Raw genomic sequence first — 15,352 nt, forward strand, 5'->3', positions numbered from 1 at the left:
CAAAGCAAGACCAATTGGGTGCCTTCACTAGCCTTGCAGGGGATTAAGTCCCATCACAGTAATCGTTAATTATTTTTAATTGATTTTGTTTACTTAAGTCAAGAATGCCACTTTTCAGTGGATTCTGCCCTCTGTGGATTGGTCACCTCTCAGCCATTTAACAAGGAGATTGGCATTTAATATAGAGAAGGAAAAGTATACTGAATTTGAAAAACAGATACAGGGCTCAGTTTTCAAAACAGAGTGCCTGATGGGACATCCATTCCATATCTCACACCCACTTGGGATGTAAGTACACACTTAGGCATGGAAAACGTGTGTTTACACATCTAATGCTGATTTCAGCACCAAAGGCAGGACTTGCATTGAAAATTAAAATCATAATGTTTTATCCAAGATTTAAAAATTAGCGAGGCAGATTTGGCCAGGACACAGGGCCCAAGATCCAAAGTACCCTAACCTTCACGGCTTCAAGTACCAGAACATTCTTGTGGAGACAGGGCTGCAGTACTGCCAGGTGTCTGAAACTTCTGTCCTGCATGGGACCCCCACAGCCAACCCACAAAATGGGTGAGGTCAAACCATGGACAGGGAGTGTGGCCAAGGAGTCATTAAATATGAATTAAGCATGACCATAAATCTTAACATTTTCTAGTCCAAATGCAAACACTTACTTCTTCAGCCTTGCTTTCCCATATAGCAACATGTAGTAATATAGTCACTGTAAAGTTAAAATGCAGATTAAAACACTTGTAACTATTCTCCCAGGAGAGGAAACTTTGTTTTCTTTACTGATGTTAATCACCTTGTTAATTTCTAACCCTGGAAGATGCTCAGAGACCATGGTGAGAGGTGTAATTTAAGAACCTAAACACAACAGAAGGATAATGCCAATGAGAACCGTGTATTGTATTGGAGTAGATAGCTCTTTCCTCTGGTGAAAAATATTCTGTGACAAAAACATACATCTGACTGTGCAACAGGCAATACAATCCCTATTCTGTTATCTCCGAGGAGCCTCTTTCACCTTGGTCATCTATCATGATCCTCTTAAATGGCTAACTGGCTCTCTAGCCTTACTTATTCACAGTACACCATAATTTGGCAGCAGCCCAACTGAATGCAGGTTTCTTTGCTCATGGGGATTGTGGCTCCTGACACACATGCAGTGGATCTCACTTTGGTGTAAGGAAGTGTGTGACAGGATGCATGATGGTTGTGGTAACATAGTTTCAACTCTAATACAGATTGGCTGCTGATGACAATTCCTTGCTGATCACGGCAGTTTCATTCCAGATGAGTAACCCGACCAGCTGATTCAGCACATGGGGGCATCCTCCTCTGTGGAACCTTTTACAGACTACTGGTAGCAAGATAAACCTTACTTGTTTCAGGCAGGAAGGTGGTGGAGTGAGGATCCTCTTACCTCCCATGAGGGTGAATCTCTTTGGAGTACAATGGCCCACATTGGTGTTGGAGGATGAAATCTGCCTGCCCCTATGCCAAGGAGAATGTTCTGCTTAAGGGAACTGGACCAACAGCATCCTCACATGATAAATCCTTTATGTACCACATTATTTAAAATATTTCTACTGCTTCAGCTATAAAGGGAACACTATTGCCATTTTTACCTATGTTCAGTCTTTTCCTCTCAGGGAAAACCTACCTTAAAATAACCATGTGCGTTATTCCTCTGTCCCAACCAAAATGCTGTACCCAAAGGTAAATCCATGTAGGGCTTTTCCACAACCCTTTCATAAATTCTGTCAAGAAACAATAGAAGAAATAAACCTCAAATGGTTATCATATCATTTATTACTGAGCAGGAATGCTCCAGACTACTACTTATTAATATGAAATATCACTTTTCACTTACCTATTGCAGTCCACATGTAAAATCAAGTGTGAGGCACTGATTGCTAAGGAAAGCCTGTGCCACTTATCATCTGCCAAAATGTATGGGAACACTTCTGTGTGTGAGCGATGGCCGCCTGAACGGTAATGCAACCTGATTTCATTTCGATGTCCACTGCTCTCTAGTTCCAAGTACCTACACCAAAAATGCAGCATTGAGTCATTAAGCATTCATATCAGGACAGGAGAATGCAAAATTGCATATAATGTGGTGGCTGATTATCATATATGAATGATTAACAAAAGGGAGAAACCAAGAGAAGGAGGCCCTCAGTCAGAGTGAAAATAGAGACTCTGCAACGTTGGTCTTGTATTTTCTTTTTAAATAACTCTTTTAGGAGCAGAATGCAGCCTTCATGCAGGTGTGTCAGATCTCAAGCTAATAAGAAGAATTCCACTAACATCATCAAATTAGATCTCTTCTGTTGCTTTTTAAATACCAATGTGTTCCTTAACATAGTACCATCTTTCTATTATTAAAATAATCTGATTCAGAACCACCCAAAATCCAACACACTATCCTCAGATAGTGGGTAGAGTATCCTGGAGACATACAGACACACTAAATACAATGAAGACAACACCAAGTGCTGTGAGTGGAACTATTACCCATCATCAGGACTACTGGGGTAGTAAAAAGCAAGCAAGAACTGAGGCTGGATATTGCCCTCTTGCTTTAGGATATACCGTGACATCTCTTTGCATTATTCATAATCACAGTTTTTGCCACAGAGCTGGAGGTGAAGAAATGCTAGGCCCTTCTGAACTCACATACGCTTGATACAAAACAGCATTCTATGTATACCAAAGTTGGGTGAATTTGAGCACAGACAAGCTGGAGATGCAGCTGTAGGTGGATTTAAAAGCTCCTGATGGTCCAACCCATACCAGGATAGACAGAGTTACTCCCTGCCTATTCTGAGAAGTAAGCCTCTTCCCATATGCAAGCAACTGCCTGACAAATCATCCTGGGAAGGGCAAGGCTTGCTCACTTCTTGCTCAGCTCCTATGAAGCCCTTTATTGCTACACCCTGCAAAAGAGAGCTAAGGGTGGAATGATGGTAATGGTGGGAAGGGGCAATCAAAGCCTGAAAAAAGTATCTGTGTATGCTGTACCACCAACACATGTGTTTTTATGCAGCAGTGTGGGAGTCAAGTATATATTTCATTTCCAAGCCAGAAGCAACTGATCTTACAAAACCCAGACAAATATCTATTACCAAACCTATGCAAATGTATGACCCCTTTAATACCTGCTGCAGATCCACAGCTACTGGCTGGTACAGACCACGCCACTAGCAGTAGGAGTAAGAGAAGGCCCAGGAAAACCTTCCTAAACTCATCAATCAGTGTTGCCTGCCCCACGCATTCAAAAATCACAAGTCAGGTTTAAAAATTGGTTTAAACATCATGAGATTTTTTAAAAGAATAAAATTTTGAATTAATTTGTTTTCTGGGTTTTGAATCTTTACTGTTCACGTTTTCAAGGTTTTCTCTGAAACCACAGACCTAGAAACTTATTTTTTTAAAACAAAATCTGGGATTCTCCAATAACCACATAAATTCAGGAGCTGTTGCTTTAAGGGGAAAAAAACACTAAATATCATGAGAATTGCAATAAGATGACAAGAGCTGGCAATCTCCCTTTTTTTCTGTAAAGATTGATGGAATGGTTGTGGTTTGACACCATGTATGTGGTTCTGTTTGTTTGCTTGTTTTGTTCTAATAAGACAAATGTTTTTCTAAAGGAGAGGCAGGATAAGGAATTTAGTTTGCAAGGTGGGTGAAAGGAGACAAGATAAGTGAGTAAAAATAATCTTTTATGACACCTGTTTCAAGGGAGGGGCTCAAATCACATGGTTCCTTTCTTTTAGCTTTTATTATCGTTAAATGTGCCCTGCAATAGCATCCAAACAGTTACCATTTGCAAAACTGGCAAAAGTCATGTTCCCTTTCCTCCCCATAAAGAGTAGTTCAGCATGTTCTAATCTCCACATTAACAAAGCAGTTAACTGACATCAGCAATCAAATTTACAATCTACAATAATTTACCTCCTTGTGGCCCAACAATCATTTTGCATTGGCAAGAAACGTAAACTAACTGAAGGCTCAGCTGCAAAGAAAACGGGCAATAGTGACAGGGCATCAGTCAACTTAACAACCTCCTTCATAACTCATGTTTAAAGGATAAAAATAAGGTCACTCCTGATCAAACGAAGAGGTTGAACATATTGTACAGCTCTTTCAGCAACTGATCATAGCTCTAAACCTGAGCGAGAGAGATAGGAATATGTTAAAAGATCATCTCTTAGAATAGATAAGTGTCTGATCCTGCTCCCTTGGAAGTCGATGGGAAAACTGCCTTCCATGGAAGGAGGAGCAGGCCAAATGCATAGAAACTTAAAAAAAAAAAAGAAAAAATAAGTATATTAGTTGTAAAATAAACAACCTTTTTACTGTTTGGTGTACTGAGGACTACTTTGGAATTACAAGCTATCACTTTAAGGCTATGTCTATACTGCACCCTCCTTAAGGCGGCGAGTAGAATACATACACAGTAGGCCACCCAAGCATGGGTATAAATAGCAGTGTAGACAGTGAGGCAGTGCTTAGGCAAGTAGAATAGACATGCCACAACCTTAGGGTATGCACCCTACACGTCTCTCTACATGCCCAAACAGTGCCTCCCCTGTCTACACTGCTAAAATTGCTGCCTCCTTGCTGCTGGGGCCTTTCCCCGCTGCCAGAGACTTAAACTGCCATGTACATGCTACATATCACAACGTGGCCACAGCCTGTTTTTCACTGTGGCATGTACCCACTTACCCTACATGGTGCTGCCAGTGGCGTGAGGTGTACAGGTACCTTAAGAGTGAGAGAGTTTCTTGGCCCTGCTTGCAGGCTAGGGGGCTCTGTAAGGAAATATGCAATCTGGGTCTAGCGTCAGTCTGGAAAAGGTCAGCTTAAAGCAAGGTGGGCTGAGTTGTGCCATAGAGCCTTAGGGGGCAATATGTTTTCTCTTTCTCAGTTTTTGGGTTCTGGTGTGTTATCATTCTGAATGCTAAGAAATAAAATAGCTTTATATTGCAACTGCCAGTAACAGCGTTTATGTTTTTTGATCTAACTTCTTCATGTGTATGCTGTGAACATAACACTTACACAGACAGGCTAGAAGAGGGTTTGCTGGGAAATATTTGGTTCTTGGAACTTATATGAAATTTTTGGCAAGTGATGGAGTCTGGCAGAGAAAAGAAGGAAACGTGGGGTCAGCCCACAGCATTAAAGCAAGAGCTTTTGACGGGATAAACCATGAGGTTGGAATTTGGATGTGCGGCCTTCTAGATAAAACAGGAACTGCAGTTCAGGACTCCTGGTTCTATTTCCAATTCTGTCACTGATTCACTTTGTGAACTATAGGTAAACTCTCTGTTTACTAATCCATAACAAGAGCAAATCACTATTTATCTCACAGCAGGGCCTAATTGGTGTTTTTAAAAGCTCTTGGTGATTGTTAAACAAAAAGTATGCTGCTGTATCTAAATGAAGATGATTATCAGTTTCCACTATCTTGCTGTTATTTTTCATGACTACAAAAATAATAAAGGCCCAAGCATAGTCTTTCAGTGAGTAAACACTGACCAGTAACAACAATGTAACTTTGAAAACTCAGTTTATAATCCAACTGGAAACAAACATGCTATCAGCAAGGGTAAAAACTAGCCGTACAAACGATTATTAATTTACGAGGGTGAGTCATGGCACCCAACATAAGGGCGGGGAGCTACTGTCCTCCATCTTGTCATTATCACACAGTTTATCTTAAAAGTTCAAAAATTGAAAAAAAAAAGCACCATTGAGAGAATAATAGTTTGTTGTTCACAAACAATGTATAGAGGCATCAGGGAAACACAGTGACAGAAGCAGCTGAAACAGCATCACCTTAAGCATGAACTAATGTTATGAAACTGAGACACGGGGGAGGGATTGGGGTGTTTATCATTTTATCTCATATCAGATTCACCACAGAGTGGGCCAGATCCTCAGCTGGTCTAAGCTGACTTAATTCCAATGAATTCAATAGACCTATGCTGATCTACATCAGCTGAGGTTCTCTAAAGTATATAAGGGATAGAATGTCCTCAAAATCAGGGACATCATTTCAGAAAAAATTCAGGGGGCCTGGGAGCGGGGGTCAGATATGTCAGCATAAAGAACACCATATATGATTATATTATATCCTGCAAAGTTGGGGTAGTGGGAGTGTAAGACATAATGGAGCATACGGCTCTATGAAAAGAGACTCTATGAAAAGAGGTGGGGGGGGGCACTGCCCTCCCTTTAACACATAGTAAATGATGCCCTGCTCAAGATGGGCAAATATAATTAGTGATGGAAATGTAAGGCCAAATTTTGCACAAAAAGAAACCACGGTAACTTCTGTTAACTTCAGAGGGAGCACACGTGAATAACTGATTGCAGATTTGGGCTGTGATTCTCACAGATGCTCTCCCACGCCTATAGAAAAGTAAACTAAACCTCAGCAAATCAACTTGGATAATGGGTAAGACAGTGACAAAAATATGCTAAATGTCTCTGCTGTGCTAAGGAGTTCTAAATGTGTAGGGGAGGAAAATGACTGCTGGTAAGGGGGTATACATTTCCATTCTGTGAGCCAGCTGTTCTCCAAGGCATATTTACTTCCAGGGAGAGCAGGAGGTGGTTTTTACTGCTGGCCTCTCCCAAGGATTCTGCTGAAGGAAGGCTCCATAGAAGTCTCATCAGCTGAACCAGTGCATCCCTTTTCCTGCACCCACAGCCCAGATTCATAGATTCTAAGGCCTAAAGCAGTGATTCTTAAACTTTTGTATTGGTGACTCCTTTCACACAAGACTCTGAGTGCGACCTCTCTTATAAATTAAAAACACTTTTTTTATTAAAAAAAGGTGTTTTTAATTTATAAGGGAGGTCGCACTCAGACCAGTATAAATGCTGGAATCAAAGCAGGTTTTGGGGGTGTAGTCTGACAGCTCGTGACCACCCATGTAATAACCTTGTGACCCCCTGAGGGGTCACAACCCCCAGTTTGAGAACTCTTGGCCTAAAGGGACCATTGTGATCATCTGGTCTGACCTCTTATATAGCACAGGCCATAGAACTGCCCTAAATAATTCTTAGAGTAGAACTTTTAGAAAAACATTCAATCTTGGTTTAAAAATTGTCAGCAATGGAGAATCCACCACAACCCATTGTTCCAATGGTTAAGTACCCTCACCATTAACAATTTACACTTTATTTCCAATCTGACTTTGTCAAGCTTCAGCTTGCAGCCATTAGATCTTGTTATACCTTTCTCTGCTACATTGAGGAGTCCATTACTAAATATTTGTTCCCCATGTAGGTACTTAGGTTATGTCTACACTGCAATGTAAGCCCAGGGTTAGTGGGACTAGAGAACCCAGAGCTTGAGTATCTACATTCATTGTTTACCTTAGGTTAAGAATTTTCTATCCCAGGCTCGAACCTGGGGCTCAGATGTGCACCCTGCAGCATGAAGTCCCAGACTCCGTAGTGCCCACCTGAAATGTGGCCCATCTAGTTCTCTGACTGTGGTGCACTGTGGGAAAACTTGACTGTCCATCCTGCACATTACAGGATGTCTAAAGAGCCAGCCAACACATCCTGCCAAGTAGTCATTTTGGTCAGTGCACTCCAAGCTATCACAGTCAGCAACATGGAGGAGGTACTTCTCTTCTTGCGCTTTAACTTCTGTGTCAGGAAATGGGCAGAACTTTCGCAAGGTGCTGGTGGACATTTGGGCAGTGTTTTCTGGCCCATCAAAGGCACCTGACACAGCTTATGATGGAGCAGGAGGAGTACCCAGGCAAGGCAGACTCAAACTTTTGGGGCAGGTCCACAAGTACAGACTGGTGGGATCACATAGTCATGCAGACCTGGGACGACCAGCAGTGAGTCCAGAACTTTCACATGAAGAAAGCCACATTTCTGGAGCTTTGTGAGCAGCTTGACCCAAACTTCCAACATAAAGTCACACATACGAGGCCACTCCAGCAGTCTAGAAGCATGTTGCTGTAGCCATGTGGAAGTTGGCTACCCCAGACTGCTACAGATCCATTGTAAACCAGTTTGATGCTGGAAAGTCGACTATGGTTAAAGTGGTTGCAGAGGTTTCTGAGACAATCAGGCATGTGGTTTACCCCAAAGTGGTAGGCGTAAAAGACATTGCTGAAGTAATTGCTGGCTTTGAGAGAATGGGGTTTCCAAACTGTGCTGGGGACACTGATGGGACTCATCTGTCCTCAGGGAGCACATAAACCACAAAGGGCACAACTCCACTGTCATGCAGGCCCTCTTGGACCACAGACAGCAATTTATGAATTTCCGTGTGGGTTGCACTAAGAAGGTTCATGATGTCGGGGTTTTCCACCAATCAGGAGTCTACATTCATGGACAGGCTGGAACACCATTCACAACAAATGACATTATCAATGGAATTACTGTCGCATCACCAGCACATTTCTGAACAAAATGTCAAACCTCAATCTCATAGACTCATAGCCTTTAAGGTCAGAAAGGAAGATTATGATTGTCTAGTCTGACCTCCTGCACAGCGCAGGCCACAGAATCTCACCAACCCACTCCTGTAACAAACCCCTGACCTACGTCTGAGCTACTGATAGTCCTCAACTTGTGGTTTAAAGACTTCAAGGTGCAGAGAATACTCCAGCAAGTGACCTGTGCCCTATGCTGCAGAGGAAGGCAAAAAACTCCCAGGGCCTCTACCAATCTGCCCTGGAGGAAAATTCCTTCCCAGTCCCAAATATGGTGATCAGCTAAACTCTGAGCATGTGGGCAAGACTCACCAGCCAGACACCCAGGAAAGAATTCTCTGTAGTAACTCAGATCCCACCCTGTCTAGTGTCCCATCACAGGCCATTGGGCATATTTACTGCTAATAGTCAAAGATTAATTAATTGCCAGAATTAGGCTATCCCATCATACCACCCCTGCCATAAATTTATCAATCTTAGTCTTAAAGCCAGATATGTCTTTTGCCTCCACTGCTCCCCTCGGAAGGCTATTCCAGAATTTCACTCCTTTGATGATTAGAAACCTTTGTCTAATTTCAAGTCTAAACTTCTTGATGGCCAGTTTATATCCATTTGCTCTTGTGTCCACATTGGTACTGAGCTTAAATAATTCCTTCCCCTCCCTGGTATTTATCCCCCTGATATATTTATAGAGAGCAATCATATCTCCCCTCAGCCTTCTTTTGGTTAGGCCAAACAAGCCAAGGTCTTTGAGTCTCCTTTCATAAGACAGGTTTTCCATTCCTCAGCTCATCCTAGTATCCTTTCTCTGTACCTGTTCCAATTTGAATTCATTCTTCTTAAACATGGGAGACCAGAACTGCACACAACATTCCAGATGAGGTCTCACCAATGCCTTGTATAACGGTACTAAAACTTCCTTATCTCTACTGGAAATACATTGCTGATGCATCCCAAGCCCGCATTAGCTTTTTTCACAGCCATATCAGATTGGTGGCTCATAATCATCCTGTGATCATCCAATACTCCAAGGTCCTTCTCCTCCTCTGTTCTTCCAAGTGATGCGTCCCCAGTTTATAACAAAAATTATTGTTATTACTCCCCAAATGCATGACCTGGCACTTTTCACTATTAAATTTCATCCTATTTCTATTACTCCAGTTTACAAGGTCATCCAGATCTTCCTGTAGGATATCCCGGTCCCTCTCTGTGTTGGCAATACATCCCAACTTCACGTCATCCGCAAACTTTATTAGCACATTCCCACTTTTTGTGCCAAGGTCAGTAATAAAAAGATTAAATAAGATTGGTCCCAAAACCGATCCCTGAGGAACTCCACTAGTAACCTCCTTCCAGCCTGACAGTTCACCTTTCAGTATGACCTACTGTAGTCTCCCCTTTAACCAGTTCTTTATCCACCTTTAAATTTTCATATTGATCACCATTTTTTCCAATTTAGCTAATAATTCCCCATGTGGAATTGTATCAAATGCCTTACTGAAATCAAAGTAAATTAGATCCACTGCATTTCCTTTGTCTAAAACAGTGTTTCTCAAACTGGGGTCGCCACTTGTGTAGGGAAAGCCTCTGGTGGGCTGGGCCAGTTTGTTTACCTGCCCCATCCGCAGGTCCGGCCGATGGTGGCTCCCACTGGCCATGGTTCGCCGCTGTAGGCCAATGGGAGCTGCTGGAAGCACCAGCCAGTAAGCCCCTCGGCCTGCGCTGCTTCCAATAGCATAGAACCAAGAACTGATCCATGCAGGACCCCACTGGAAACACGGATTGATGATAATTCCTCATTTTGAGGCCTATAAGTTACCCAGTTTTTAGTGTGTGCCATGTTAATTTTATATGTTCTAGTTTTTTTTAATCAAAATGTTGTGCGGTACCAAGTCAATTACCTTACTCAACACTATTACCTTTATCAACCAGACTTGTAATCTCATCAAGAAAGATATCAAATTAATTTGACAGGACCTATTTTGCATAAACCTGTAATTATTTGCATTAATTAGATTACTCTTCTTTAATTCTTTATTAACCAAGGCCGACATTATCTGCTGCATTATCTTGCCTGAGATCATTGTCAGATTGACAGGCCTATAATTGCCCACATCATCCCATTTACCCATTTTAAAAATTGGCACAACAACATCAGCTTACTTCCAGTCTTCTGGAACTTCCACAGTGCTCCAAGATGTATTGAAAAATCAATATTAACGGTCTAGAAAGTTCCTCAGCCAGCTCTTTTAAACCGCTTGGATGGAAGTTATCTGGACCTGCTTATTTTAAAAAGTCTTAATTTAGTAGCTTCTGTTTAATGTCCTCCAGAGAATGAAAAGAGGTTTATTGTCGCCATATGATGAGACTATATAATCTGTTTTCCCCCTTAATATGGAACTGAAATATTTATTGAATATTTCTGTCTTTTCTGCATTATTATTGATAATTCTACCATTTCCATCTAGTAATGGACCAATACCATTGTTAGGATTCTTTTAGTTACTAATACTTTTTTTTTAAATTCCCCCTTATTGTTCTTAATTCTGCTGGCTGTAGATTTCCATTTTATCTATTTGCTTCCCTTATCAATTTTCTACAATTCTACAATTACTAACTTCTGATTATATTCATTACTATCAACGTCCCCTTTCTTCCATTTGTTGTGTATATATTTACAGCTGCCTTCACTTTCCCTCTAAACCACAATCATTTATTAAAACGCACAATCTTCTGTCTCAATTGTGGGATTGTGGCTTTTGGGGAAAAACTCATTAGGTGGTAGCAGGCCCTAGCAAGAAGCTTACAGTGGCAAGTCTTCCTCTGGGGAGACTTAACACCCCTGGAAGCTGAGTGTATGGTGGAAGTTACAAAAGCCAACAGCAGGCTTGGATGCATTTTAAAATGGGAGATTTTAAATGGGGGAAATATTATAATAATACTCAGTCTTGCACTAGGTCTCTCTACTCTGGCTAACTGTGTCCATAGGAGGTCGCCTTATCTTATGATATTATAAAGGAGAATGAAAAGATTCAGAGAAGGGAAATGGAGATGGTTAGAGTTATGGTGAGAAAAAGATATTTAAAAACTAGGATTAGATAGTCTGGAAAAGGGAAAATGCTGGGGATGAGGGTTTTTTAAAGTTGTTAGGAGCATGTTATCTACTGACTAAGACGAGTCCTGCTCCCCTATAAAAGTCAATAGAAATTTTGCCATTTACATCAATAGAAGTGGGATATGAGTGCATCAGAGGTGGGGAGACTCTGGCACCCTGTAGCAACTGACCCACAGAGGATAATAGCTATACTATGATTACAGACAGTTAATAAAAATTCTACTTTAGCTCAAAACACTTTAGACAAATATTTTGAAAGCCTAAAATTCCCGAGTTCTAGCTCCATTGAAAATAATTAAGTCTATCATGCATATTCATACCAGGGATTTCCCTAAGTTATTCATATACATACATAATGTATAGTTAAAATCAATTAGTTTACCCTTTTGATCCTTTTCTGTAATATGAAGAAAAGGAGAATACTCAATGAAATGAAAGGCAGTAAGTATAGAATAAATAAACTGAAACACGTCTGACGAAGTGGGTATTCACCCATGAAAGCTTATGCGCCAATAAATCTGTTAGTCTATAAGGCGCCACAGACTCTTTGTTGCTTTTTACAGATCCAGACTAACATGGCTACCTCTCTGATTATTGAAATATTCCAGTTAGATTTTGAAATGGGTGGGATTGTGACTATTGAGATCTGTTATTATGCAAACTAAGGTAATGATAAAAGTAAGCAAATCTTATTCTTCCAGGCATAGGTTGCTTGTGAGGTTCTAGAAGGAATCCACACCACCACATTCAGCACTGCACAGTTGGCTAAGTACATCAGTTCATTGTATTCCATGATGATACATGTGGCATGATAATGAGGCATTCAGGATGACAAAACTCTATTTTCCAATTAGTAGCTGGCACTTTAAGTGTTATGAAGGATTAAATATGGGCTTCTCTCACCTGCCCCCTCCCCTAAAACAGATAATGCATATAATCAAAACATCCTCATAGTCTGAATTCTAAATGCCAAGTATATAAGTAATATCTCATTAAAGTCCTTGTACTCATCTCTCACTACACTGTCACTTCGATTCAATGGCTTTGCCCTTTTCCTTGTCCTGCCTAGAGCACTATCCAGGGAAGAAATTACTTACAGTGAAGAAATGACTGACAGTTCAGCAAGACAGAGAAGAATATAATAATGGCCTTAGTTTTAATGGATAATTTCATAGCACCTACTGCAAGTGCAATGGGAGGAATGACGACCAATTCATTTTCTGCACCTATCCCTTGGTTATAGCATTTCTATCCAGGGACCTTAAAGACTGAGGGACCTTTGAGTGTTTCATTCCTTTTCTTCTCATTCCTCCCCACCCAGCCCATTTACCAAGATGTGTTTCCTCTCTGTGTATTTTTACTGTTGCAGTCCCACTGGCTCAAATGTTTCCTTCCTAAAGACATCTACCCTGTCTTGCCTTCCAAAATTATACGGTGAAGGGAAGATAATGATTACATTTATCATATTAGGGTTTCTTTTAAAGTAGAAAAAAATGTACAACAAATATAAACTCTTCTACTCTCTGCGACGGCCTTCCCATGCCAAAATTTCCCTATTGTGAGACAGAAATTAGGGTAAGCAAAAAGCAAAATTACCACACCAACAGTCATAAGAAAAAAGAATAATCAGATTGGACACCACATAGCAGATGAAACCACATTCTGGATCATTTCACTGATGGACTGTAAAATCCATAACGAACATCATATCCACCACAATCTCTCCATCACTGAGAGGACAGCTACACAGTCCCTGAAATCTAATGAGCAGACAGTGATCAAATCAGCAGACAAAGGGGGCACTATTGTGGTTCTCTACTGTGGTGACTATTTAAATGAGGCCAACCGACAACACTCCAACATCATCTACTATAAAGAACACAAAGAAGACTCAACACCACAATTTATCCAGGAATGTAAGGATATCATGAAATCCTTCCACAAACAATTCCAAGAGAAACTCTACAAACTCATCCCTCATAAACTCACTCCAGGGATCTTCTACATACTTCCCAAGACACACAAACAAGAAAACCCAGGCAGGCCCATCTTATCTGACCACGGCACTCTTGCTGAAGGAATATCGAGACTCATAGAAATGATCCTCAAACCACTGACCACACAAATGGCCAGTTTCCTCCAGGACATAATGGATTTCCTCCAGAAACTTGAACATTAAACAACATTTGTTGTACAGAACACCATCCTTGCTACCAGGGATGTCACTTCCCTATACATTAACATCCTTCACAATGACAGCATAGCTGCCTGCCTCAAAGAGTTATAAGACACCGGACAACCCTCAGATATCCATCCCAAACACAGCGCCAAACTTATCCATTTCATCCTCACCCATAACAAATTTTATATTCAACAACAAACATTTTGTGCAAACCATGGGTACAGCCATGGGTACTAGGATGGCTCCCCAATATACCAACTTCTTCATGGGCCACCTTGAAGAAGAATTTTTGGACAAATGCACCACAAAACCAATGATATACCTGAGATACATTGATGATATTTTCATCTTCTGGACAGAGAACTTAAACATAATAGATTTCCACCACAAATTCAACCTCCACCATCACCACCATCAAAATCTCTCTGAAACACTCCCACACTAGCATCAACTTCCTGCATACTATGATCAGCATCAGTAATTGAACCCTACAGACAACTATGTTCACAAGAAACCCACGGATCACCGCACCTACCTTCACAGAACCAGTAACCACCCCAAAACATACCAAGAAATCTGTATCTACAGCCAGGCAATCAGATACCACAGATAATGCTCCGAAGAAAAAATTTGGAATATATACCTTACCACACACAAAACTGCCTTGCCAAACAAGGACACTCCACCAGAGACGTTGATTGCATCATAGAATGGACCACCAGTGAGAAGCTGTTTCAATATAGAAATAAAACCTTCTCCAGCTGCACAGCTCTAGTTGTCATCTACAATCCCACACTGGAACCATATGGGATACCATCAAACAATTACAACTCATATTTGATGGGGACCCCATTCTGAAAGAAATCTTTCCCAAATCCCCTCTTCTGGCCTTCAAACAACCTCCCAACCTCTCCAGGCTCATCACCAGAAGCCAGCTCTCCACACACCAACTCAAAGCAGCACCAGACCCGGCCAGAACAGATGCAACCCCTGCAGACATATCTCAATGATCAACACCCCCCACAACACACCTTTCAAGATACATGGGTCCTACACATGACTCCACATGACCTCATCCAGTGCATTAAATGCCCCATCAACAACTATGTGGGTGAGACCAATCACTACACTCTCCCATGAACTCACACAGGAAAATAATAAAAGATAAAATCACATCTCACCGGTGAGTGAAAACTTTTCACAAAGCGATCACTCTATATCTGTCCTATTAATTCTCATCCTCAAAGGAAATCTGCACAACACTTTCAAAAAAATGAGCCTAGGAGCTTAAATTCTTAACTTTGCTAGACACTAAAAATTATGGTCTTAATAAAGACACTGGATTTATGGTTTATTATAACACATGTAAATCACTAACTCCCCTTCTTTTCCTATGACTATAGGGGTGGTGATGGGCCCCTATACTTTGAATGGTCCTTTAAAATATGTGCTGACTACTTATGCTAAACTATCTGTTCAATCTTGTATTTAGCTCTGACACTCTGAGTATCTTGCCCAGTTCTGTAGAAGAGCTCTGTGTAGCTCAAAAGCTTGTCTGTCTCACCAACAGAA

At 41.0% G+C, this 15,352-nt stretch overlaps 1 protein-coding gene across 2 annotated transcripts in view; it reads right to left on the reverse strand.

Moving 5' to 3' along the window:
* Positions 1-15,352, reverse strand: part of NELL2 (neural EGFL like 2) — a 264,640-nt gene that overhangs the window by 210,499 nt on the left and 38,789 nt on the right. For both annotated transcript variants that reach the window (XM_050936133.1, XM_050936132.1), the window contains exons 4-5: positions 1,877-2,050; positions 1,667-1,763 (exon numbers count right to left, since the gene is read on the reverse strand). In XM_050936133.1, the coding sequence (XP_050792090.1) occupies positions 1,667-1,763; positions 1,877-2,050 (271 nt within the window). The remainder of the gene's footprint in view (positions 1-1,666; positions 1,764-1,876; positions 2,051-15,352) is intronic.

Source organism: Gopherus flavomarginatus, chromosome 1 (assembly GCF_025201925.1).
Source record: "Gopherus flavomarginatus isolate rGopFla2 chromosome 1, rGopFla2.mat.asm, whole genome shotgun sequence".
Taxonomy (NCBI): Eukaryota; Metazoa; Chordata; order Testudines; family Testudinidae; genus Gopherus; species Gopherus flavomarginatus.